The sequence below is a fragment of the Cyrtonyx montezumae genome, unplaced genomic scaffold, assembly GCF_038088225.1.
Source record: "Cyrtonyx montezumae isolate F1298 unplaced genomic scaffold, pur_monq_1.0 scaffold_11, whole genome shotgun sequence".
In the NCBI taxonomy this organism is placed as follows: domain Eukaryota; kingdom Metazoa; phylum Chordata; class Aves; order Galliformes; family Odontophoridae; genus Cyrtonyx; species Cyrtonyx montezumae.
The window spans coordinates 15,805,620-15,832,796 of record NW_027071837.1 but is presented as its reverse complement, the minus strand read 5'-3'; the positions used below and the strand labels follow the sequence as shown (position 1 = coordinate 15,832,796).

The 27,177-nt window shown below is 47.0% G+C and overlaps 2 protein-coding genes across 3 annotated transcripts; one reads left to right on the top strand and one right to left on the bottom strand.

Annotated features, from left to right (window-relative positions):
- Nucleotides 1–1,016: 1,016 nt before the first annotated feature.
- Nucleotides 1,017–7,013, top strand: ATP1B4 (ATPase Na+/K+ transporting family member beta 4). Of its 2 annotated transcripts, none has more exons than XM_065729677.1 (9): nucleotides 1,017–1,140; nucleotides 1,268–1,320; nucleotides 2,691–2,853; nucleotides 3,987–4,115; nucleotides 4,491–4,595; nucleotides 4,904–5,100; nucleotides 5,683–5,739; nucleotides 6,133–6,228; nucleotides 6,757–7,013. In XM_065729677.1, exons 1-9 carry the CDS (start codon nucleotides 1,137–1,139, stop codon nucleotides 6,916–6,918), a joined length of 966 nt encoding a protein of 321 aa, XP_065585749.1. In that variant the 5' UTR covers nucleotides 1,017–1,136; the 3' UTR covers nucleotides 6,919–7,013. The 2 variants fall into 2 exon arrangements, with proteins under 2 accessions (XP_065585749.1, XP_065585750.1); XM_065729678.1 differs by having other exon boundaries at nucleotides 1,097–1,157.
- Nucleotides 7,014–13,263: 6,250 nt separating this feature from the next.
- LAMP2 (lysosomal associated membrane protein 2) lies at nucleotides 13,264–25,692 on the bottom strand. The gene is made up of 9 exons (XM_065729674.1): nucleotides 25,572–25,692; nucleotides 22,030–22,148; nucleotides 21,320–21,533; nucleotides 20,612–20,773; nucleotides 19,647–19,861; nucleotides 18,247–18,366; nucleotides 17,914–17,983; nucleotides 16,945–17,112; nucleotides 13,264–15,683 (listed from the first exon to the last, which is right to left on the bottom strand). Exons 1-9 carry the CDS (start codon nucleotides 25,690–25,692, stop codon nucleotides 15,544–15,546), a joined length of 1,329 nt encoding a protein of 442 aa, XP_065585746.1. The 3' UTR covers nucleotides 13,264–15,543.
- Nucleotides 25,693–27,177: the final 1,485 nt, after the last annotated feature.

The window sequence follows — 27,177 nt, the reverse complement described above, 5'->3', positions numbered from 1 at the left end:
TAGAGCAATTAGCGGAGGGGGCAGCGGCCGCTCACCTCGGGCGAACCGGCACGGTTCGGGGGTACCGCGCGGCCCCGGCTCCGAAGGCTGCACGGATCCCCCGGCTCCCGTGGCTGCGTGCGGGACCGGCTCAGCCCTGGCAGCCCGGCACGGCCCGGGGCCGCTGCCAGAACCCTTTCGTTCCCGCTGCGCCCGTTTGCTCGCACCGCCGGGAGCGGCTCTGGGCCACGTGCGGGTGTGAGATGGCGTGCAGCCTGCTGGACCCCGCTGCACCCACGGGCCTTGGCGCAGAGCTGTGGCAAGGCGACGTTTCCCCGCTGCTAAATGCAGCCTGGCGCGAGCGAGGCGGTTGGCGGTGCTGGTGGTGTGCAGGGGGGGCGAGCTGTGCCGGTGTCTGGTGCCTCGCTCCTGCTGGGCCCAGTGGTACAAAGCAAGCTCCGCTGTTCCTCGAAAGCTGTGCAGGGTGCTGCTGGGGTGGTGGCTCCCATGGCCAACTCTGGGCCCTCTGGCAGAGCTGTTCGGGTCTGGCCCTATGGAGGGGCTGTACAGGCCCAGCACTGCACCTCTTGTCCCTAGTTCCCCCCGCTGCTGCTCCCAGCGTGCTGATTCTGCACAGCAATGGGGTCACAGTGCTGTACCCCAGAGCGGCCATTTGTGCCCATAATTCACAGACAAGGCAAATTTTGCCCACCCCCACCCAGCCTGGTGCTGGGAGGTGATGCTGTTCTCCCTGATGCAATGGGATAAATATCACCCTGCCCTTCTGCTGCCCCTCTCTGCAAGGGGTTTCCAGGCATGGGGCAGGATCCCACAGTGACTGACAGGCACATATGTGCAGACACAGAGCCCTGGTGGTGCGCTGGTTTTTGGGAACAGACACCCCTCTCCCCGCAGTGCTCGCATTCCCATGTCGGATGCTTGCTGCTGCTGGGGGCCCTCCAGTACAGTACGGCTTCAAAGGGCACCAGGTGGCAGGACCCTGCACTCAGGATGGGATCCTGTTGCATTGAGCTCACCCCTCTTATGAAAGCGAGTTATTTTTTGATCTGCTGCTGAGCACCGAAGTCTTCTGGGTGAGCGAGCAAGCCAAAGCAGTGCGGTTTGCCGGCCGCAGCAAGCAGGGGTCTCCTGGCCTCATGGGTCAGCTGGAGCTGGCGGTGGGGCTGGGGGCTGCGGAGGGGAGCGGGAGCCCCGTGGTGGGCATGAAGCTGCTGAGCTCGGCCCTGTGCTCCTGCGGTGCTAACGCTTGCGTTTGTCTGCGTTTCAGAGCCGGGGATGGAGATGAGCGCTGCCTCCAAGGGAGGCACCCACCAGGGGCTGGTAAGTGTCGGGGGCTGCAGCTGCAGTTCGGGTCACGGTGGGGAAAGCAGCAGCTCTGCTTTTGGAAATTCTGCACGGTGCAGAATGCCAGCACCGTGCCCTGGGCAGGAGGGAGAGGCCGCGGGGCTGGTGGGGCTGCAGCACAGAGCTTCACCCATAAGGGCTCTGCGCAGCTCCTTGTGGCTGCCCGTCAGTCCCTGCATGCTGCTCATGCTGCTCACCCCCAGCAGCCTGCAGCAGGGACAGCCTGGCAGGCTGCCCAGGCCCCCTCTGCTCCCCGCTGTGCCAGCAGGAAGGGTCCTTCACCAGGTGCTGGATCTGCAGCACTGAGCCCTGTGTTCCCTGTGCTATGACTCTTTCATGTAGCGAGGAGGAGAGCGGGAGGGGGGAGAACTCCTTTCTGCTTGTCCTCTTCCCCTTCATCACTTGTCCCTACAGATGTCCTGGCAGCGTCCTGCACAGCACACCTGTGTCTCTCCCCGTTTCTCACTGCTTTGCACTGTCTCTCTATCTGAGCAGAGTCCAGTCCCCTCCATTCGGAGGCATTTCTGAGCCAGAGTTTCTGCTGAGCCGTTGGCCACGTCCCAGGGGAACCTGCAGGGTATAAATACATCGCTGGGCCAACAGGTGCCCACGGCCAGCAGGTTTCCATGGCCCTGGGCACAAACATAGTGTCAGTGCCAGTGCAGCTGCTGCAGGGTCACACTCACAGCACACTTGGGGAGATGGACACGGCCAGAGCCAACCGGCAGCGCTGAGCCCTGCACTACTGCACAGGGAGACAGCAGGCTGCATCTGGGGTCTGCTTTGTGTGCCTTCCGTCTGGCATCCTAACCAAGCATCCGACCTTGAAACAAAGGCTGCTCACCCAAGGCTGGGCAGCTTTGGGGAGAAATGCATCCCACTGCCCAAACCCTGCCTTGGGGCCACACCGAGCCCTGAGCTGCAAGCAGTGCCCGCACCCTGCCAAGAGAAATAAAGTGGACGGTCTCTTGAACAATGCCACCTGGTGTCATCTGCAGTAACACAGAAAACGTGGGCTTGCAGTGAGAGATGGAGTAAATGCGTGGGAACATCCCCTGCTCTCAGGCTGTCCTGTGGCCGTGTCAGAAAAGACAAAGCTCTGTACATGCAGGGACAGAGGGTGGCAACTGGGGTGGCTGCAGTGATGTTGTGCCATGGGAAAACGAATGCTGGGATCTTAGTGAGTCTCAGTCACAGCAGCCCAAAACTACCTCTCCTTAACTCAAGAGTGATGATGGGAAAATGGAAATTTGAAACATTTCCAGCTATTAAGTGCTTTTGAATTTATTCTTGGCCAATGAGATGCTCAGGCTGCCTGTGGGGGCCGTGTCCTGTAACTCTTCCAGGAAAATAAGCATGAAGAGAAAGTGCAGGATCCCGACAGAAGGGAGGCAGAAACCAAGGCAGAGATGGGGAACAAAACATGGGCAGACCTGGCCGGGGAGATGAAGATTTTCCTGTGGAACCCAGAGGAGAGAACCTGCATGGGGAGAACAGCCAAGAGTTGGGGTAGGTCCTCGTTTGAGCCCCATTTTCAGCAGTCGTTGCATTTTCTGCTTCACAGTGGATGCACTTGCCTGGGAACGTCCTTGCTAGCCCTGACCACTGCTCCGTTCCAGCTGCTAGGGCTGCACATTTGATGGGAGCAATGAAGCCAGTGAGTGGGGGTGTGAGGATGAGTAGAAAATCACCCTTGGTCTGGATGCCAATATTCATCCAGAATGCATAAACAAAGATCTCAGGCTGCCCAGAGCCTGTCTCGGGAAGGTGTGAAGAGTAACCCCTCACCCAGCAGTGTGCCTGGGGAGGGTCCATCCCCATTCCTGTCCCCATCCCCTTCCCCTCCCTGCTCCTCAGGTGCTGCACGGTGCCCACAGCAGAGCATTGTGGTGGGGCTGGATGTGGCCCCAGGAGCAGTGCTGCATTTACAGGCATGGGGAGGGCACAGTGAGCTGCTGGTATATCACCCCATGCCCCACGGGTGGGCTCACACAACTCCGGAGGTCCTGGGGGTTCTCTGAGGGCATTAGATTGAACAGTGAACAGAGCTGTAATTCACACTCTGGTGTCACAAGTGATGAGGAGCATTGTGACCAGCCCGGGGTGCCACATCCCGGCCATCAGCGTCCCGGTGGCAGCCCCATCCAGCCGGGGCAGCCTGCAGCAGGACGCACGCCCGCCGCGGTTCCCAGCCCCGTGTCTGCGCACAGCTGCGTTCCCAGGGCTCCCCCCATGTTGCTGTCACGTTTCTCCTGGGAAATGTTTGGGTTAGGCTTTGCAGTGCTCGGAACTGAGGGCTGTTATTCATAGGCCGCAGCCTCTTGAGACATCCTCGGCCGTCAGCCTGGCCCTGAGGAAAACAAACCCTGGATCCCATACGTCAGGGCTGAGACAGCCCGGGTTGGGGTGGGAGCACCCCTATGTCTGGCCCAGCTCCACAAGGGCTGTGCCACGAAGTGGATGGCAGTTGCCCCATCCTCAGGGTCTGGGTAGCACCGTGTCCATCCAGCAGCCCACAGTCCTGGGGTCAGAGTACGGGGGCTGACAGCTCCCTGACATGCTCTTGGTGCCCCAGAGCAGCCATGCATCCCTGCAGGCAGTGCTCTGGTTGCACTGACAGCCACGCGCCCTCTGCTCCGCAGGTCTCATCTTACTGTTCTACTTCATCTTCTACACATGTCTGGCGGGGATGTTCGCCTTCTGCATGTATGTGATGCTGCTCACCCTGAGCCCCTACACACCCACCTACCGGGACCGCGTGTCTCCGCCAGGTACAGCCCCAGCACCCCGCTGCCATGCGGGGCAGGTGTGATGGGAGGGCTTGGGAGGCAGGAATAAATATTCTATCATTTGCTGTTTATTTATACCTCAGACCTTCCAAGTGCCAATCAAGAGTAGCTCTGTGTAAAATTACTGGGAGGAGTGCAGATGAGATAATGTTCCAAACCTGTGGCAGAAGCATGATTTTCTCTGGGTTCTCATGTTGGTGGGATACACACTAGGCATGGCCTTGCTCTGGCTGGGATCATAGAGGGCCCTCGGCTGTGAGTGGTGGTGGAGGAGAAGGACTGCCTGGGAGCTGGGGCCTGGCCTACATGCATTATGCCCAGCCTTTCCCACTCTAACAGCACCTGTCTTGCCTCCAGGAGTAATGATCAGACCATACCTGAATGGCTTCACTATCGCCTTCAATGTTTCCAAACCCAGCACGTGGCAGCCATATGTGGACAGCATGCACCAGTTCCTAGCAGGTGGGCACGGGGCTGCAGTGCGGGCGAGCTTTGTGCAATGCAGGGCTGTGTGGTGCTGCAGATGGGATGCAGTGTGGGGATGGTGTGGTGATGAGCCCAGCTCTGGGGCTGGGCAGGGTAATGGCAGGCCCAGACCCTGTGCAGAGGGGTGTCCTCACAGGGAGATCAGCTCTGGGTGTCTCACAGCTCCTGCCTGGAAGCCTTGGGAGCCTCAGCAGCGTGTGAGCCTTGGCATCTGGATGCACTCAGAACATGGATTCTGAGCAGCGCTGGAGGAACATTAACGAGTCTCTTGCTCCCCCCACCAGCTTACGATGACAAAATTCAAGAGGAGAAGAATATTGAGTGCATCTCAGGTCAGTACTTCATCCAAGGGGGCAATGACAGCGAGGAGAAGAAGGCCTGCCAGTTCAAGCGCTCACTGCTGCAGAACTGCTCAGGGATCGAGGATCCAACGTTTGGCTTCTCTAAGGGCCAGCCCTGCATCCTGCTGAAGATGAACCGGGTATGGAAAAGTCTGGTTGTCCTCATTCCTCCCTTCTGTGTACCCCAGTGGACAGGCTAAAGAGTGCATGGCCCGAAGCTATGCCAGTTCCCAGATTCAGGGAAAAGGGAACAAGAAATCCAAACCTTCTGACCTGTACCTGCCAGAAAGTATTACAAAGAAGCGCTACAAAACTGGCTGGTTTGATCTGATGAAGGGCTGGGAGCTCTCAGGACGTGTGCCACTTTCCTCTCGGGGAAGAACCGAGCTTTAAGGCTGCACCCCCAGCTGGCTCTTTAAAACGGGTATTTTTATAGAACCAAACCCATTCACAGTTTTCTAATGCCCGGACAGCTCAGTGTACACTGCTGGCAAAGACAAAGGAGAACAAGCAGGGGTGGCTGTGTCCCAGCAGGGATGCTCCCAGCACTCTGCCTCTCCTGCCAGGTGCCCCAGGCACAGCCAGGTGGCACAGCACAGGGCAGCGAGACGCACTGTTCTCCTCCTGAGCAGCGAGGCCAACAAGAGCAAGAACCCTGGGAAGGGTGGCAGCACACGCGTGGCACTGCTACATACAGCTGTGGATGTCTTTTGTTCCTGCAGATCATAGGCTACCGCCCTGGTGCTGGGGTCCCCGTGAGTGTGGACTGCAAAGTGCAGGTACTGCTGTGCCTATGCCCTCGGTTCAGCCATGTGCACCCCTCACACCCCCTCCCGTTATCCCGCAGTCAGGAATTGGCAATAGCTGCATCCCCCACTGCCCCCACCCCAAGAGCACTCCACAAGCAGCACCGGGGGAAGGAGCAGCCCCCACACAGTGCAGCTGGGCCGTACCCTTGTTGTGATAGTGAAACAGCCGTGCACAGAGAGCTGCAGGCTGCACAGCACGCGCTGCAACCTTCACCTGGCTTTCACATGGTTTCCCTGGCTCGCTGCAGCAGGGATGGAGAGCTGCAGGAGATACGGGGCTAAAGCTCCTTTTCCTCCCTGCGAGAGGAGTGCATTTTGTGCCCCACGCACAGTGCACCTACCTTCGTTTTGTTTCAATCCCAGAAAGGCAATGAGAGCGATCTGAGGTCAGTGGACTTCTACCCTGGGAATGGCACATTTGACCTCATGTATTACCCCTACTACGGCAAGCTCACGCACGTAAGTAAGGACACAGATGCCCCAGCAGCTGTGTCACCTCTCCTGGGGAAGGAGTGGGTGCAGAGGTGTTTCTGGCTATTTTGGGCAGGTGCAGGAGGGAGGCTGCGGGAGCTGGGATTACAGCACTCTATTTCTGTCTCTGACAAACCACAGGAAACCCTCGGGGCACCACTTCCCCCTTCCAGCAGCAGGGATGGTCACTTTCAACTCCTGCAGCTCAGAACCGGCTTTGTTAGGACCCCAGAGCTCCCAGCAGCAGGGTGCTGGGAGGCATGGAGGGAAAGCCCCCCCAGAACCTTCAGTGGCAGATGTGCCAGAGCCCCTGCAAAGTGGGCAGCTGGCACAGGGCACTCTGCGCTGCCAGGGGTTTTGCTTTGGTGCTTGGAGTGATGAGTGGCATAGGAAAAAGCACTGAGGTGACCCAGAACAGTGAAGCAGTTACTCAATGTGTTTGCTGAAAGCGACAGAGCCTTGCTTGCTTTTCTGCTCCCTGAAAAACTGCACTGAATGCATCTTCCTCTTTTTCAGGTCAACTACACGTCTCCCCTGGTGGCCATGCACTTCACCGACGTGAAGAGGAATAGTTTGGTCCCCATTCAGTGCAAGCTGAACGGGAAAGGGATCATCAATGACGTTAATAGTGACCGCTTCCTTGGCCGGATCATCTTCACACTCAGCATCGGAAAGTAGCCAGCAAACACAGGGCGTGAGGTTAAGTCGGTCAGAGGCTATTCCTTTTTAAAGAATAAAGACAGCTTTCTTTTCTTTTCTTTTCTTTTCTTTTCTTTTCTTTTCTTTTCTTTTCTTTTCTTTTCTTTTCTTTTCTTTTCTTTTCTTTTCTTTTCTTTTCTTTTCTTTTCTTTTCTTTTCTTTTCTTTTCTTTTCTTTTCTTTTCTTTTCTTTTCTTTTCTTTTCTTTTCTTTTTTTATTTCTCTCTCTCTTTCTTTCTCTCTCTCTTTCTTTCTCTCTTTCTTTCTTTTCCCTCCTCTGCTAGGAAAATAGACACATGGAAAATTTTGTTAACTTATTTTTTCTTTTTATAGTTAGGAAACAAATGAAATGCAACAGCACAGAGCCACATCTTTCAGCATCTGATGTAAATCCTGATTAGTAAATATTAAAAGTTATACCCTGGGCAGAGGACCTGGAAATGCATTTCAGTTTTTATTAGCAGAACCCCGGTACCTGAACACATTTCCATAAGCTCTTTTACACGTGACCTCTGTGGAATGCATTTTTCCCGATGTTAAACTTCAGTCATTACAGCAGTTTTACGTGCACTTCTCAGGCTGATGGGATGGTGGTTTATCAGTACTATTCCTGTTCAAATACCAAGCAGCAAACGTTCTGCACGATGCTTGTGATGACAGTTAACAAGTGATAATGGCAAACCTCAAAATGCTGCTGGGACTGCCAGCAGCAGCACCCTGCCCTCAGAGGCCTCACAAGACTTCCTCCATGTTATCATTAATTGCTATGGTTGTTCCCTAGGACAGCAAGGCACAGTGGTGATTTCAGCACCTAGGCAAACACTTACTTCCTACGGGCACTTGGACTCACTTTAGTTTTGATCATTTGGAAAATGAGATCTTTTATTATACACGCCTTCATATTAACATACAGAGAGTGTATTTCACCTCAGCTACGATCAGGACAGGACACCTTAGGACCATGCACTTAGCAAAGCATACTTACTAAAACTACTGACTGAACGAGAGCATTGTGGTATGTTTGCCCTACATCCTTGTCCAGACAATCTGCCATCACTGCTGATCTCTGTAAGTCTCTGAGAAGCCCTTTTTGTATTTATTAAAAATAAAGAGACTATGATCAAATTGACTTTGTGGTATCATTCTTAAAAACCCGAGTGGGATTTGTGACTTCAGCCCCTTTGCTGCCCGTGTGGGATCGACCTTCACAGCTGTGGGTACCATGAGCACTGAACCTCAGCCACAGACCACGAGCTTTGGTTTAAGTACAGTTCTGGTATAGAACTGGGAAAGAACAGGAAAGCAGCTTTGGACATGTCAGGTGCTCTTTTCCTTTCTTTACTATGGAGTTTCTGCTTCATGCTCACCATTTCTCCTCGTGCTCTTACCCCATTCAAAATTTTGTTTGAGTGACAATTAGGAAGTTGAAGCCAGATTAAATCCTACACATAAGTTCCTAGATCAGAGATTTCAGTGATCCCCTTTTTGCCTGTGGAACTGCAGGCATCTCACAGCGTGCTCTTGGTCCTGAGGACACCCAAGCCTCACGCTGGGGACCAGTGCTACCTGCTCAAGTCCCTCCTAGCACAGAGCCAGAGCCAAGGGAAACTGCTGCCAGGGAGGTTCCACCCTCCCGTCCTCGTTCCGCAATTGAGCTCAGAACAGACAGGAGAACACAGCCAAAGAAAGCAAGATGAACCGTGAGCTGCAGCAGACCGTCAGCTTTCCTGAGCAGTGAGAATTCTCCAGGACTGAGCCTCATTTTAGCTCATGCAGGAGTTTCAGGCACGCTAGTGCAAAGCCGTGGCACGCACATCACCAGTCAGCTTCTCCATACTCATCTTAAAGACATGAATTTACTAGAAGAGCAGATGTTCTCCTCATAGGAGGTCCATTTATTAGTGAGGTACCGTCTTTACATTCAGAAGGAGGAAATTCAGACCAGTTCACAGGAACAAGCTGCTAAACGATGAAAGAAGACAACAGCCACAAGCCAAGTTCCAGACAGAAGCACCACGAGCTTTGTTTTCGTTTTCCCACAGCACGTACAATCCTTCTCAGTGCAGCATTTATACCTTTATCATGTGGTTTTAACTTTATCAGTATCTGACAGCTGTACACAACCAGAAATTTTCTCATAGAAACGAGCTGAACAGAAGGAAGGTCTCCCAGTGTCATCAGCAGTCAATCACATCTCTCACATGGACACACATAGCCCCACTCAGTTCTATGGTCCTCAGAACACCTCCTCCAAAAAACACACTTCAAGCAGCTTCAAGTACATTTCCAATTCATCTCATGCTGTATTATTTTGTTGGGACGTGTTTCTTAATTTTTAATAATAATAAAAAAAAATGATCTTTTTTTTTTAAAGGGACAGCTCAGGAGAAGAGCAGAGGGGCAGCAGCAGAGAATTAAGAGATTATACAGACTGATAGCCAGTACGACTTTTTCTTCTTCCAATGACATAAGATATAAAGACAAGAATGATAAGGAAGCCAAGTGCCATGCCGACTGCGATTGGGATAAGAAAGTTGAGGTCAGAATCAGCAAAGCATTCTTCCGCTGCAGAAAGAACAAAAGACAAAAACAGAAAACAAAAAGGGAAGTGAGAACAAATTAGTAAAGGAAACCGAGCATCAGAAACCAAGATAAGCAAGGAGCAAAGACACGTAACGCTCCTGAGAGCACCGTACTATGTACATAATGCATTTGCAATAAAATCAGTATTGAGCAGAGAACTGCTCTAAGGGTTCTTTAAACACACACTACACGCATCATTTGCATTGGTAGAACTCTTCTTGCAATCTCTACGTTACCTTTGATGTCGCTTTGCAGAGCTCACAGACGCACCAGGGCTGTAGAGATGAGGCAGGGGCTGAGCACACATCGCCCACTCACAGCTCCGTTAACAGCAATGAAGTGACATAAAACATCAAGAGATGCCCCAGCCCCCCCAGCCTCCAGCATTTCTTGATGCTCTGGACATGCAGACAGGTAACGGGCAGCAAACCAACTGCTGAGGATTCCGAAGGACAGCCCAAGGACGTGTGCTGAAAGCACCAGATGGAAAACACCGAGGGACGATCTTTTTGAGTGGGTAACTTTATTTATTTTCAATGCAAATACAAAGAAAGTGTTACTGGTGTCAGCTGAACGATGCAGGTCTGACTGAAAACAGCAGAACAAAGAGACAGCTGTAACACTACAGTGGTTTTCAGTACACCAGGTGAAAGGATGCAGTGAACTCCCAAGTGACACATGCACTCAGGGCAAGCAATAGCAACCAACACTGGGAACTCATTCCAAACTCCACGGCACACCGTGGGCACGCACAGAAGCAGGGCTTAGTGCTCTGCACCCATTTTCAGAGCTCTGTGTGTGCAGTGCCAGGAGGAACTGCTCTGTAAGGTGAGATGCCATGTCAGCACGCTGCTCCTGCACTGCAAGGGTGCTCAGCTTTGTGCTTTTACAGCAGTGCTTTTCTTCTTTTATATATATTAGAACAGAGTAAGCAACATGCTTCGTCACATTACCAGCTATTAAGTGAGTATTTAAGCTATCTGAGCATTTCAATCAGCCTCGGCGATGGGAAGCTTACAGACCACAACAGTGACTTTGCAAGAAGGACTGCGTAAGGCCTTTTGTTTGGAGGTAGGAAAGCAAGAGCATGTGGAAACTCAGCACCTGAGCACACTGAGCTCCAGGAAGCTGAAGGCACCTACTGCCAAGCTGAGCATCGCCCCTAAGTGGGGAAGAAGGAACAGAATGCGTGACTTACACCGTGAGCATTCTGACTGCTGAAAAAAGTATTTAAGCACCTCAAAAGAGAGGCTTCAATTGTGCTGTGTTCAGGCACGCTGGGTCACTGGAGATCCACATACACAATTTAATTACTAGATGCTGGATAATGGGTTACTACTACAGAAGAACTTGCTAAGGATGAAAGGTGGCCAGCAGACAGCAAAAGAAATTCCCTTTTTCTCTTCTTTAAAGGAAGGCAATTGCTGTAACGTGTATTACAACACAGCACTGTTGTAAGACGCTAACGGACAGTACAAAAAGGGTTTACATTTAACACCAGGAACATCCCATCTTTCACCTCTCGTTTGCCACCGCTGCTGGCTCACACCTGTCCCCATGTTGTCACTGCACAGCTGTTAGAAGCTTCAGAGAAGTGCCTCCAGAGACACAGCTGGACAACTGCACATCACAGTGAGCAGAGCCCACATTCAGGCTGTACAAACGGGGCCAAGTGTTTCAGCCATGAATGTCTGTGTTCAAAATAACCAGAAATTCTGGCTACCAAGATTTTTGGGCCTGATATGAAAAGCCATCTTCCCTTTTACTTCCAATCATGAGAGGCACCTAATAGCCCGTTTTTTTTTTTTTCCATTGATTTAAGGTATTCCACAGAGAAAACTATGATAATATTTCATTTTTTAAAAGGAGGCATTCATTCAGCTGAAAATAATCCACGAGGACTACCACCAGGGTGTCTTTAAGCTAGAAGACCAGAAATCTTGGTATCTTAGAGCACAGAAATAATATTTAGTAAACTGTATATAAGGCACAGTCAATAATAATTAAAACAAATGGCAGTGTAAGATAGATTATATACATTAATACTGCACATCCACAAGCACACGTCAAATGCCACTTCCACAGAGCAGAACAGAACCATGTTTATTCATACAATGCCACCACACATCTTCACAATTCTGAAATTTGACGTGCAGTGTTTCAGAGAAAAAGCAATCAGTTCGACAGTTGCTGATGAACCAGGATATACTCTGTGCTATTTGTAAAGATAAAACTATAAACCACAATGATCAATTCCACATCAGTTCTCAGCCAGTCTGACTGGGCAGAGCTGCTCTGAGTCTTTTGAGTTGAGATTTGGTAATTTACATCAAGTTAAAACTTTCCCATTTTAAAACTGCTCATATCCAGCATTGTGGTGCTTCTTGTGACCCAAAAAGTAAGCCACAATTACTAGGACAACTAATCCTCCCAAAGCTGCTCCTACTGCTATGGGTACAATGAAGTAGTCCACCTCTGGGCTGCAGTCTTCAGCTAAATAGAAAAAGGGCAAGTTTGAAAAAGAAATGCATTTTAATACACATTATACCATAACCATGCTCTACTTATTTAGAACAGTTACCCTCTCCCCAGCAGGACATTAAGACAGACATCTTCTCCTCCTCCCCCTCCCCAGAGTACAGCAGCAATAGTTCCCCTTCCCAATCATCACACTAACAGACTCCTATTTCCATTACCTCCTGTTATTTGTATATTACTGCACATTTCTTGCTACTGTCTATCTCTTGCACACCATTATGTGCAGGCTCCCCTTGAGTAGGTACCTACTGCAAGCCTCCAGGATGGAGAGCAATGCTAGAGACATAATTAATCAAAATAGTAATGCTTAAACTAAAAAAAAAAGAGAAAAAGTTACAAGGTCATTATGCTTATTGCAGGACTGCAGTAATTTCTGCTGCTTTTATCATAGGCTCATCCAGACTGACATGTACCAACAAGCTGACGATGGCAGCTCAATACCTGCAGTCCCACTGTAGTCTAAATTCACTTGGATTTACAGCCTTAGGAATGCAAGCTCTTCTCTCTTCATTGAAATACCTGTTATTCTTCACATTAAAAAGCTCCGGCTGACCTCAGCTTACATTTCAGAAAGATAATTTTGTCTTTATGTAGCAGACAAGAAGGTAGGAACAACTTAATGACAGTACAGGATCAGATGGCACCTGCTCCTCATGCCACATCACCCCCAAGTTCACAATAAAGGCCAGCAAGGAGTAATGGTACAGGGAACACTAATGTCTCCCACTGCAGAAAAATGAAGTGCTGAGTAGTACTATTACCAGAAGAACTAGCAGCACAGCCAGGATTACACCCCTTCTCCCTTGGAGGATGAAGCTGCTAACCAGCTCCCAGAAGGCCTTCCCTAATATTTTCCCACTCTCCCTAAAAGCAGGACTTGTTTTGTACCCCAGGATGGCTGCAAAAAGAAAAATCAAACTTTTCACAGCTGTACATCACAGCTTAAAATGGCTAGCAAAAATCACTTCAGAAAGGCATCTGGTCTGGATGGAGCTGCGACTGCCAAAACAGTTTACAAGCAAATTTTAACAATGAACCAGACTTGTGGTGCTTCAATTAGTTCTCAATTTGTTTTCAGTTAGATGATTGCACCCAAGCACTCTTCTGAATGTGCTAAAAAGCAAAACGTTAAGACACAGGCAACCGAGGACTCTCTGAGGAGTGCCATCACAAGTTACACAACAGAGGCTCAGATATAGACTGATTGAAGTTGGCCTTACTCATTTATTTTCTTTAAAAAAAAGATAATACAAGATGTCTGCTTTCCAATCGGTTAAAAAATATGAACAAGTTTCCTTAAGAAACAAAACAATCTTTATTATTTAGAGCACAGGTTGAGCAGGTTGACAATTCCCTATGGAGCAACACAGACAGGAAAACTGGAGGTCTTATAACAGCAGGCAGTCAGGTGAAACTGAGATGTTTTGGAACCAGGTATCTGCATTCGGTCTGGGAGCACGTTAACCTCGGCGCCAATACGCTCGCGGATGAAGATCAGCTTCCAGGTTTTTGCAAGAAGGCATTTAGTTTTGTTGTATTTTTAGTGCAAAGCACTCCCAATCTTCTATTTCATCACTTAACCACCATACACAGCTCACGAATTCACACCATCAGATGGGGACAGTGCAGCGACTGCTCCTTGCCACAAGTGTACATTTATCTGGTGACGCTGAACATCAGTCAGTAAAATGCTAAAAATCTATATGAACTTCTGCATTTAAGGATATATTCATATGAAAGTCATTAGAGCCACTAGTTGATATATTTTTTTAATTAAAAAGTCTTGAAGTCTGTTTTGAGATTAAGCTTACAGTTGTTTCCCACTTTCATTAAAATGATTTTCAGTAACTGATGCAAAATTGAAGCTGCAGACTACAAGCTATAGCAAGCTTTATCCACCCATTCTTGCTTCCCTAGCTAGTGGTAAGATGAAACTTCACCCAAAAACGTTACTGAAAGAAGTGATTTGTACACAAGCATGCCACAGACATCTCTACAACCCTAGAAAACACTAATAAAACACAAAACCAGCTTTGTTGCAGGCTAAACTCATTCTAAAGGAGACAACTATGTTAAATGACTAGTATAAGCAGCTTGGGTTATGACGTAAGTAAAAAGCTGTATGTGGTTCAGAAAAGGCTTCTTCCATGCAATAAAAATTATTACAGCACAAAGAGGAAAGAAAAAGGTTGTGCAGCAGTGGTTAGCCTCAACAGAGCTGCAGCTTAAGGACAGTCCACCTGCACTGTGTATTGAGGCTAGTCAGCCTCTCCATGCTGCAGGAAAAGTAGGTGCAGTGGGTCCATCTCAGACTCGTTTGGCTTTTGCATTCTTATCATTACTAAAAGCTTCACAGCACACAGTCAAACAAAGTACATGAAACACTGAGAATGCCAATGGCAGACAGTAATAATGTGGATTCTGATTAGCAGAGAACCATTCAAGGTGAAGATTTAAAGACAGCTCAAGTTGCAGTGACAGATACTGGCTCATTAAACGAAAGCATCTTTTAAGTTACAGTGGTCATTCAAAGCAACAAGATAGACCAGTTCTGTGCAAAGTATAAAGTTAAGTGCACTTCAAAGTTCTGGACTACTTAGAACAGTTATTCCCTTTTAAATTGATGCCAGCAAAAAAAAACAAACAAAAAACCCTGCATGAATTTAGCAGAATTCTGCCTCAGTTGAATATTTCAGGGGATCGCCACAACGAAGAATTCATGCCTAACAGTTCAATTAGAGAAAAAAAAAAAGAAAGAAAAAAGAAAAACCCACTTTTCTTTGATGAAAAGCATTTGGAAACTGCAGCGAACTCTTCTAATACATCCTCCACCTAACAGGGGCAGGTTACCTGCTTTGTTTGTACAGCCATGGTACGGGGATGGCTCCCGAAACCACTGAGGCAGGAGTAAACTACTCAAACTCCAGTAAAACTAAGTTACTGCTGCCACTTCAAAAGATCGCTCTGTCACCAGCCTGAAGTTCAACTCTATGAAAAACAAAGCTGTTACTGGGCATCACACAATCCTCACAAGTACGACATGAGTCAACGTGGTGACCAACGCTGCCAACTTAACCCACAAATATGACAACAACTAAGGAATGCAGAGGAGAGAAGCAAGTACAAATCCTACGCAATTCTGGGACTTGCCCAGTGCACATCAGTTTAGGATGGGCTCTGTTTCAGGATACAATTTGTAAAAAGTAAAAATAAATCCTACACATTTCAGGGTTTTATTCAAAATAAAATCCTTCACAGGGTCATTTATGCAATAGCAGTGTCTGATATTTTCAGAACAGCTCCAAGACTCACCTCATCTTCTTGGAGCTGGAAAACTAAAAATGGAGTTCTGCTTTCCCCCTTTGCTTCCCAATTCCAATTAGCTGTGGCCAGGATTTAGTCCTAAGTTTTGGGGCTTTTTTGGACTTCGGAACTTGCACTTGCTTCATTAAGGGTGAAATCAGAACAGTGATTACATTTTGATTCACAAAGTTTGATATCCAGCATAGCTTTTTCTTCTGCCAATTATGTACGCAATCACTATAATGACAATCAAGCCAGCAAGTGCAGCACCAACTACAATTGGGATTAGAATGGTGTCATCATCCAGCGAACACTCCTGGGCTGTAGATAAGAAAAAGGTTGCATCAAGGATTAAATAAAGACAGAAATCTTGCCAAGCGTGGTATAAAACTCTATCTTCCTTAACGTGAAGATGCTCAAAATTAAGTATTTTTACAGGTTTATACTAAGGAAGAATTAACTGCAGAGTTATCATGGGTATTTCTAGCACATGTTAAGCATTATAATCATTCTGTACACTGATAAACTAAACAGCTAAAGGAACTGCCCTAATGTTTGAGTTTTCATGTGCACAAAAATCTGCACAAGACAAGGGAGCAGCCATTTGTCTATTGTTATTTGTCTATTTCTAAGACAGAAGAAGCTTATCTGTTTCATGCTAAAGACAAGTCTGGTGCATGTACTGACTAAGAATAAAGTAGCCTGGATTCAGCGCCGAGAACTTATCAAGAACTGAGACATGTCACAGTAAGATGAAACCATAACTGCAATGAGGAAGCTAGCTCCAACTAGAAATACAGGGTAAAATGGTACCCTAACTCTTCAGAGCATATTATGATAAATACTGGTCACTCTGCATGCAATCCAGGGACTTAAAGTACCTCTCCCTAAGAAAAGGGCTCAAAAATCCAGACCCAGACTATCTGTCTACAGATTAATCTGCAAGTATTGTTGTGAAACACAAGGACCAAGATATGCTAAAGATTATTAATAAAGTTCATTCAAATTTTTCCAGTTCTCCCCAAACACAGCTAGGACAATGAAGCAAACAACACCTTACAATGTTTCTTTGGTCCTGGACATACACAACTGTGTCCAGAAGAAGCTGTCAGTTCATTTTCCACAACACTGCTATTCCTTAGGGATGTTCAGATGTTTTTTAGACCAACATCTGAACAATTACCTGGAGCTGAAGTTCACTTTTGCTTAAGTTTAGTCCCATTTTCTTTTACATTCAAGCTACAAAAAGCTGTATGTTAAGATGTTAGAAGTTTTCTAACCCATTAAGCAAGGTGATGCTAAGACCCTTTCAGCATCTCTAGCGCCCTCAAGAGGAGAACCAGCGCACTTAGTAGGCTTGGTTTTTTGTGTTGGTTTTTTTTTCTTTTAACATATTAAGAATAAAGCTGACAGCCTTCCTCGACTTCAATGCCAGTCTCAGAAGTTTAATTTCACATATATGTAAAATACACTGGGGCAAAAGCTTCAAAAAAAGAGTACTTCCAGCCAGCTCTGGCACTTTTTAGCAAGTAAAGAGTTTTATAAGCATTTCAAGAACTAGCACAAAAATAAAATAACTTACCTATTGAGAATTTATTTTCTTTCACGAGGAATGGTTGAACCCACAGGTTAAAAGTATGTACTTGAAGATCTTCATTAATCTCAAGAGTTTGCTCTTTACGGCACATGTAAGAATTACCAAGGGAAGCATCCCATTTGCTGAAGTTGTTGTTATCTGCACTTAAAATGACTAAACAAAGGGAAAGAAGGAAGAAAGAAAAAAAAAAAGAATTTTCCATGCCTACTTTAAATACAAGGAACATGCTAATACATTCATGAGACTGAGGAGCTGAATCTAGAGGGACCAGCTTTTCAGGTTTGGCTGCTCTATAACACAAAGCAGTTTGAAGTCTGATTGATCTGCTTACCTTCACCACCTGGCTTCTTCTGAGTATCATAATACTTAGCAGCAGCCTATCCTCCATCAAGATACAACATTAGGCTTTTCTTCTACCTTCACTCATCCCAACACAGAAGAAGTGCAAGCACTTCAGTGTCCTTTTAATTGGAATAGGAGTGACAAATTTAAATATAGATGTATTTCTGATTTGGAAGAAAAACAAAAGAATGCTTGAGTTCTTGAAGGAGTGGACCCTTCTCCGGTGTTGAGCAGAAGTGACAGGAAGATACTATACCATCTTCAAGCAAAGACAACAGCTGGCTTAGGAAAAACAAGATGCTTCACAGTCGACAAAACTTATTCTCTACCTCAAAATATTACATTACTGAGAACTGTAATGTAAGAGCAGCCGTTTCAAGTCGTGTTTATCAAAAGGTCTCCATTAGCAGAAGTCTCAGCACAATCCTACGCTGTTGTTTCAAGTAACTCTTGTGGTCACTTGTGCTCATTACTTTTTGTTCCTATCAGCTGAAAGACCCAGAAGCAGGAAGTAACCGTAAGCACGAACAGTGTTTCAGTCAGAAGTATCTGATCAAATGTAGAAATTGAATTCAAGTTTACACTCACTTTAAAGGCAGGGGTATTACTTACCAGAACCATTCTGATGGTTGACTAGTGTAACGTTCACCTCTTTCAGATAAAATTTTTGTACACTTGCATTCTGTTTAACAAGCAAGAACCAACAGTCAGTGTGTCATTCTGCATTTTCAGTTTTAGTAACGTGTTTGACAGTTTAGTACATTTACCACAGTCCTACATTTCCCCACGACTCCATCCCAGTTACCCATTTTCCCCAAGGCAATCAGCTAGCCAGTCTCACTTCCTTTATGGGAACAGCCCATCAGCAGTGAGTTGCACGATTTTACCATGAATGCTCATCACACAACGCTGTTAAAACAGAAACTTAAGGTAGGAGTTACTTACAACAACGAACATGAAATCAATTAGTGTGCTATTTCCATCATTCAGTTTCAGAGTAGCTGATGTGTTACCACATGTTCCATCTGTATGAGTTGTTTTCGGATCGACGTTGATCAGAAGAGGCTGAAATACACACGTATCATGTCAGAGGAGCTCAGCTAACATGAGGAATCTGTCATGAATCTGTTATTTCAGTTAGCAGCAGTCCTGTGCTAGAAAAGCATATAATGAAGAAGATAGCACAAAGACCACATCTAGCTACTACCTAACCAAAGCTGCTTGAGTTGCTTTACGTGCTGGTAAAACTGAGACGATCAAATAGCCCTGTGAAGTTTCACTTCCACTTAAAAAAGATAAATAAAATAAAAAGAAAAGGTCAAGGCATTTTTCTTTTGCACATCTAGAACAGCTTAGCTGCTTAACTTTGGCTCCCTCTGTGGGAAACAGCAGCAGCTGCAGTCCCAAGAGCCCAAGAAAGTTCCAGGCTTTCCATGATCTTACAGGTGCTCCCAGTAAGCAGTTACATTTGATTGCAGTAAGGTTTGCAGCTAACTAGGTATTAGGCCTCAGAATTATCCCACGGTCAGAGAGGTGTCTTGTACACTGGGAAGCAGTTCTGTACCACCACTCTGCACTCACATGTCACATGAAAAGATCACAGCAACCTTTCTGCTCTTTTGCGTGGCCAAGTGTGAGGTGCTGCACCTAGGCCAGGGCAATCTAAAACACCAGTACAGACTGAGGACAGCTTCTCTGAAGAAGGACATGAGGATACTTATGAATTAAAAACTTTAAATGAGCCAGCAATGGACATCCACAGCCCAGAAAGCCAAGTGTACCCTGGGTAGCATCAAAAGGGCAGCCAGCAGGGCAAGGGCTGTGATACCCTCCCTCTGAAGTACTCTTGCAAGACTCTATCTGGAGTTCTGCACTGCACCTTGAGTCCAGGGGGACATGAAAAGGATCAGAGGACTGGAGATTAAAAGACAGGCTGAGGTATCTGGGGCTGTGGAGCCTAAAGAAGGCTCAGGAGACCTTACTGCAGCCTTCCAATACTTAAAGGAAGTCCATAAGAAAGATGGGGAAAGACTTCTGACCACACTGTGTAGCAATAAGACAAAGAGTAACTGTTTTAAACTTGAACAGAGTAAGCTCGTTCAGATTAGGTGGCAAAGATGAAATCCTTTACTATGAAGGTGGTGATGTACTGGCACAGGTTGCCCAGAGAAACCGAACTGTCCATCCACAGAGGCATTCAAGGCCAGCCTGGGTGGGGCTTGATCTGGTGGAGCTGTCCCTGTGCATGGCACGGGAGAGTGGGAACTAGATGAGCTTCAAGGCACTTTTCAACCCAAATCATTCTGCGATTCAATTCTGCAAGTTGAAAACAATAAGAGAGGCACCTTGTCTCGGGAAATATTCAGCTGCAGCCCCACGGTAGCCAGAAGACAAGTTTTATTTCCAGTTTTAACAGAATAGTTTCCTGTGACTGGGTTCCCAGCAGGTTTGGGAGTGGTGGTTGGAGCAGGTGAAACCGTGGTAGATGCAGTAGTTACATTGGCAACGGTAGGCAGAACAGTAGGTGCAGAAGTAGGTGTATCAGCACGACACCTAGACTCTGAAAAGAAGGTTTAATCACCATTTCAGTGATGAATTCATTGAGGCTTATGACTGAGAGGTCAGTTTGATACAGATTTCTATGCTGAAATCTAAGCTCAGTGGGTACCTGCTCATCAACAAGTGAAGAGTTTCCAGCTCAGCACAGTACTCCAGGCAATTAACAGCTGCAGATTATTCTAAGAAATTCTATGTTCCTCACAGCTTTAAATCCACATACAACAAGCAATACTATTTCCCTAATACTCTGAAGCAAAACACATCCACAGAGGTGTTAGTGCTTATAAAACTGTGATACACATTGCAACCCAAGTAAATGATCTCATGTGCAGCAGGATGATATGCTCGTCTCCTCTGACGAGCAGAGCTGTGAGACAACAAGCTACCACACCGGCTTTGGATTATTTAAATGAAAAATCAGAGAAATTTCCACTGGAAACAGAAGGCAATCAGTTAAAAAAACCTTCAAGCTCAAACGATCTAGTCTGCAGCAACACTTCTGGAGTGCTTAATACCCTCAAATATACTCTTCATTAAAACGCTGCTCTGGCATGGGAACAGTACTACACATGTCTACATGTGCTCTACTGATAATTTTTTTTTCCAGGAACAAGACATACTTTAAGCTATATATATATATTTGTATACAGCATTCAACATGGCAGATCTCAGAACTGCTGGATTACTGGATTTCACTCCCTGCACTAAGAAACAGTACAAAAAAAGCCCATTCACAATTTGAAACACTCACCTTTTTTACCAATTGTGCCATTCTGAACAAAAGGCTGCATAGTAACATTCCAGAAAATCTGTGTTACATTTTCTGCTTCAAAAGAGGTAGTATGATGACACACAAAGACATTATTCAGTTGAATTGGATGCATAGCATCCTTTACAGCAATTGTGACTGGCCCTACAAACAAAAACAAATCCTTTAATGCCTTGTTTACCACAAGAACATTTACAGGTAGTGTTACATTTTCTATAATTCATAAGACAAAGAAATAATAGGAATTAAGTCTAACAGTCCTAACCTCTCTTGAATGTTTTAACCCACGTGTCCTGACCTGATGTGACACAGAGAAGTCTTTAGAAAGGAGAACTTTATCTTCAAGAAAAGAACCCCACTGGTAGGATTAAGTACACACAGAAAGCCTAACACTTTTGTTTTGCTAGGTGGAAGGTGAACACAGAAATCAGTCTTACATTTGCCTGTTATGTGCTAGCATAACACCCCTCATTGAGGCTGTTCAAATGGTTAATCTTTCCCTTCCATTTCACTTCAAGGCACTAGTTAAGCTAACCTAAGGTGCTAGTTAAGCTAATTTATCTGCACTCTAATCCAGTACATAGGTACTATGAGTGACAAAAGCATACGGCACTGAAGTCATTAGATGCACTCTTAGTACTTCGAACTCTGGAAAAGCAAAGCAAGATCAGGGACACGAGAGAATGCTACCTTGTCTTTTAGCATCGGGAAAGACAGCAGTATCATTGGTGTTGTAGGTAAATGTGATAAACTCAGCCCGGTAAGTTTCGTTGTTTTTTGTGAAGTTAACACTCCAAGAGTGACCATCACCAAACTGTACTGCCAGAAGTGCAGCCTGTGTGTCACTGCCACAGATGCTCCCGTTGTGTGTCACAGAGGATGTCAAATCCAAGCTTGCATTTTTCTAAGAGAAAAGAAAACGTGCACTATTTTCAGATGACCATTCTTCCCCACAACAGCCTTCTAAGCCTGCTGGAGTTAAACGGAGCCTTGCATAAGATCACTAAGATTATTTTAGGCTGTTCCACATTGCTCTGTAGAATAGCCCACCTGACTCCTGGCTCAGAAAGGAGCCACATCAGATCTGAGTACAAAACCACGACTTTAACTTGGCTGATAAAATCCACTATGCCAAAGCACAATTAACATTCACTGTTTAGTCTGAGAATAGTGCAAACTGATAAATAAAACCCACCAAGTTTGACCAGTATGCCTTCTAAGGGCAGCAGGGCCCTTAGAAGTAATATTAACTGAGGACTTTCTTTTAAAATGGATGTTTAGGAATACTCTTAATAACTGCCCTTATCAAGAAAATCAGTAACCTAAATTAAAGAATGTATCAAACTGCTTTATCCCAGACTAAATGTGGGCGTCAACGAAAGTTAGCTCCAAATACTTACATAATCACTACTGTTTGTTTCATATTTTATCAAGAATCTCATCATCCATTGTGCATACAAGCATGTAATGTTAGAGGCATCCTTTACATCTACTTCCACTGCATAGGACTGGAAAAAACCTGAAAGATATGATTATTAGCTATTAAGAAATAGATTTTACATTCATTACAAGGTTGTAAATTATTTCAGACTGGATTCTATCTGTCAGGCGCTGAACTGATAGCTAGATATCTAACAGGTGCTACAACCAGGAAGTTATCAATGCTAAATACAAACTGAGATGATAATTTACAGCCTAATTGCCCAACCAAAGCCAACAATTCAAATGAGCATTAGCTTTCTGCTGACCAAAACTGAGTAAACTGAACTGCACGAAGGCAGCATTTGGAACAATGCAGTGCTTGTCAACCAGAGTCCCCACGTTGTCTCATCAATGGGATGACTCCAGCTGACCCCTATACAAGATCAGTGTGCATTCATTGCATTTCTACAATTTCTGGCTCACAGGACAGGGATGTTAAATTTCACTCAAGGTTTTAGAGAACTTGTTATAGTTGGATTTTTGACCCAGTCCAACTCCGAACACAGATTTCCCCACAGACAGTTCTCCTTTGGTTTTGCTCAGCATTCCCAGTCTGTCACAGTTCCCTAAAACAGACGGGTCTGAAATACCAGAAGTATAATTCCTGACTAACATAAGGCTGATGTTTATCAGGCTCATTTCCTTCAAGTGATGGTAACTGTGACCGCACAGTTCTCTTGAGTGGCCACACAAGTCTTTCACCCCTCAACGCACAGAATCCAAGGTACTTCTCACTCTGCATAACACTTTAACTTGACATTAAGGGCTTCCTCTCTGCCCCACACCAGTTCTTTGGCCAATACAAAGCTCAGCACACAAGACAGTTGGCTGTAACAGCATTCAAGTGCAGCCTGGTTACGCTGCTTGGAGTACCTTCTTAAGAAGCACCCAAGGTAGAGCCAGGAGAAACTTGACTGTGTTGACTCTGAAGCAAATTGTGCTCAATACCACACCGTTAATTAATGAGTGCTAGAACCCTAACGTAACTATAAGGTTGTGAGAGCAGCTCAGACAAAGTATAGGGCAGTAAATGGGGGGTTTCATGTGGTTTATTCTAAAATTGAAGCAGTAAGCCTCAAGGAATTCTAGCTTCAACTGGGGCAGCAAATACATCACCCCACCTGACCAAGCATAATGGCTGATAACGTCACCCAAGTGACGTTCAGTAACCCAGGCCACACCACTTGCTCACAGCAGGCATGCACAATGTGCACCCTGTCCCCAACAACTCACTGAACAGCTTACTAAATAAGCTCTAAGAGCCCTCACTGTAACAGCCATACTTCGTTTTAGTGGGTTTTTTTTTTCCTGACCTCCTAATACAGACTCCAACCTCAGGAACAGAAGCAGCCTTGGTACTCCACCCTCTCCTCAGTTGTTCGCAGGAAGCTAAGCTCTGTTTTGGTGCTGTCACAGAGACAACGTCCCTGAGAGGCTTAAGGAACTTCAGCTGCAGCACTGAGTCCACCCTGGCTCACCTGCAGCCTGTCTGAGAAAGCCATCCTGGCGCCAGCTTCAGCACAGTGCAAACTCAGACTGTGTCAGAAGGACAAAGCATTTTGGCATCAGAAAGGAAGCAGAAGATGTATCACAGATGATTTCTGAGTCTATCTATTTTAATCTATTATTCCTTCAGACCTCCAAGTGGAATAAAAACGATTCTGACAGAACTGGAACTATCTGCTCTCTCGGGAACAGATATTTTCTGGAGTTTTCTACTTAAAAATCTTGAAGATAAACAACACCTAAACATTCAAAGAACACCCAGTTCCTCCCCCTGTAGGCATGGCTGCCAAACAACCCAACAAAAGCATCCTAAAAAACAGCCCTGTGTATGTGGAACGTAGGAGATGGTGCCTGAAAGCAAGCTGCTTTCTGCACAGACTTCCAGACGCTGCTGCTCAGGCACCACTGAGAAACTCAGCCTGAATTTCACATGAGAACCGTGACCAGGGTGAAACCTTGCTCCCTCTCAGACTGACACAGAAGAGCTGAAAAAGCCAGCGACAGGAACTACTGGATGCCAAGGGAATCATGAGGTTCTTAACTGCAGGAAACAAAACACACAGGACAACTCTTGAAGAATACCAGCACATCTGAAGTGCTCTATTTCTACACAGCAGAGGATTCTGTCAGGTTCTGTGCATCCTGCTCAGGACAGCCACGGCTACTGGGGAGACCCCAGAAAGCAGGTAACAGACACAGACAGTGCATCTCAAGCCCAGGCAAGGCACTGAGCAGTAAAGATTACCTGCATGTTGTTAAAGGAATGGTGCAGCACGGCTTTGAGAAGGGTTACTGTTTGTACAGAGTGCTATGGTGCAAGCAAGAGATAACAGCTTTGCAACGTGTCACCACACAGCCCCAGAACTCACTGCCAACAGTCAGCTTGGACTGCCAGCAACACTGACGCTGTCTCCCTTCTCCCTCAAGGAGGGATGTGATACGTACCCACCTACCAGCCCTTCTCATTTCAGACAGAACGTGGCCAAATCTGAAGTTCTGGGCAACTGCTGCGACACAGCCACAGTGCTGGAAAGCACACGCACCTGCAGGTCGCTGCCCAGCACGCTGAGCCATACAGAACACACACAATGCACAAAGAGCATAAACCAAAGAGGATTTTGGTGTTAATGCCTCAGCAATTTGCTTTGTAACGCTGCGATTTTTATTTATTTATTTGATTGAACTTCTCAGTGCTGTTTTACATTGGCGAGTGTCTTCCACCTTGACAAAAATAAGGAGGGGTGAAATCCTGTTTTCGCTGGGAGTTAGCAGGTGACAACAGAAGGGAGATAACGGACCGAAAAGATGCTCAGAATGATGCAGTAACAGAAATAATGGGTTAAATGGCACTCAGGACGCCCTCTGTAAAAAGAAAATAGCTTGAAATCTCTTCTCCAGGGGGGATATTTCAGCACAGGTGGTATCAGACACAACAGCAAAGAGAAATGCCACACCACGCAAGTTCATAGGGCACAGCAGGCACATCCTGACCTACTTAGTTACACTGACAGCCAGCAAGCCAGCAACCCTAAAAGCAGGCATCCAGGCTTTCCTCCCCCAGCAGGACCTCCTTCCAGACAACACAAGGAAGCACGCAATCCCCACGCGTTGCAGCTCTAAATAACACAGCAGGGCAGAGCTGACAAAGGCAAGAAGCTCGGGCCCAGCAGCTGCCTCTATAGCCCGGCCCGGCCCGGCCCGGCCCGGCCCGGCCCAGCGCTGCTTGCGTAACATCGCCGGAGCCGCACAGCCCACGGCCGTGCGGGACAGCGGCTGTGCGCCGGGCGGATGGAGAACCGCACCGCACCGCACCGCACCGCGCCGCGCCGCGCCGCGCCGCACCCCCCGCGGTTCCCCCGTGGGCGACGCCCCTCCGCGCTTCACGCAGCCCCGGAGCTCCGCTCCTCGCCCCGGCCCCGCACCGCCCCGGCCCCGCACCGCCCGCCCCGCTCACCGCAGGCGCCGAGCAGCAGCAGCAGCAGCACGGTGGGGCCGGCGGGGCGGCGCGGCGCGGCCATGCTGCCGGCCGAGGGGCTCCTCCGAGGGGCAGGCGGGCGCGGCAAGAGCGTCGCCATCGGTCATGTGAGGGGAGGGGCGGCGCCGCCGATGGACGCGGCGGAGCTTGATCCCACGGTTGGCGGATCGGGCGTCCCTCGCGGCGCGCCGCGGGCGGGAGGGTTTTTTCCTCGGCGGGCAGGGCTGATGTGTCGTGTTTCCCAGCCGGGGGAGGAGGGGGTTTCTGATCTGAGCCCCTACCCTGAGTGAGGTTGAGGGGATATTCGGTGTGTGCCGAGGGCAGGCGCACCCACCGAGATGCTCTGTGTGAAAAAAAAAAAAAACCACAAAAACAACAGAGAGTGAAACCGCTTTGTTTATTGTATCCACTTTTGCTAAACTCTGTTTCATGAAGAATGGAAAATATCAGACATTCAAAGCCACACAAATCTACTAATACATTACAATAAGCTTCAAGAGTCCTTCAAAGCAGGATTTCTCCTAGCGCTCATCTGTCTTGCTTGCTTAGGTGCCTGCTTCCTCATCTTTGCACCATTTTCTCCCTGGAAAATCAATTAGGAGCAAGAAGCTCAACTTCACATTTTAGTGCTTTGAGAGTCAGCATTGGAAGAGTTTTAGTTGTCCGACAACAAACCATCAGCTAGTTTCTTCAATGAAACTGCACTGCTAGATAGGGTGTCCTCAGACTCTGAGTCCTCAAGTGCGTTAAAAAAACCCAACACAATTCACAATAAATAAATTTGCTACGAGGATTTGAGTATTAGGACAGAGACATCAAAGTGGGCTTTAATTAATGGAAGGAGAAGAAAATGTTCAGTACGTTCTAGGCTACAGTTTGCATTTACTGGCACATTTACTCCTGGACATGTAGCCTTATTTCTAATCACTGGTATATTAAAATACCCCTTGTTCTGAGTGCAGAATCCCAGCTGTTTTGGTCTCTGGCTTACACGTAGGAAATGGGCTGTGAAATGATGAGACCTTCTGCAGGAGGAAGCGGCAGCCCAGCTGCCTTGTCTGCATTATGCAGACTTAGTGGAGTGTGAAATGAAACCAAACAGCAGATATCATAACAAGCAAATCAGGTTCTGTTCAGTAGCACGGAACAAAGTTAGCATCTGGTGTAGGATTAAAAGAATAGGACAGCTTACAGTTTAGTACAAGGAAAAATGTATTACATCTCACCAGAAATCTCTTCATTAATATCAGAGCACGGATTACTGTCTTGTTTGTTTGTGCCTGATTGCTTTGCCCTCACTGTATGCCACATAACTGCTCTCCATGTTCACTCTGTGTTCCTTAAAATTATTTTCTGCCCATAGCTCTGGGTGGAGCAAAAGGGAACTGCACTCTGCTCTCTCTTGCTAAGAAAACCTCCAACTTTCCTTGGAAAAAAATGGTGCTGGCCGGGGTTGGTTGTTGTTTGGTTCCTAGTAAGTTCAGTGGAAAGCCAGGATGTTCAAACACCCGTTGAATCCTATTTATCATGAGTAACTTATCTGTGCAGTGTTGGAGCTTAAAGGTAGCAGCATTTCTGTGATAGG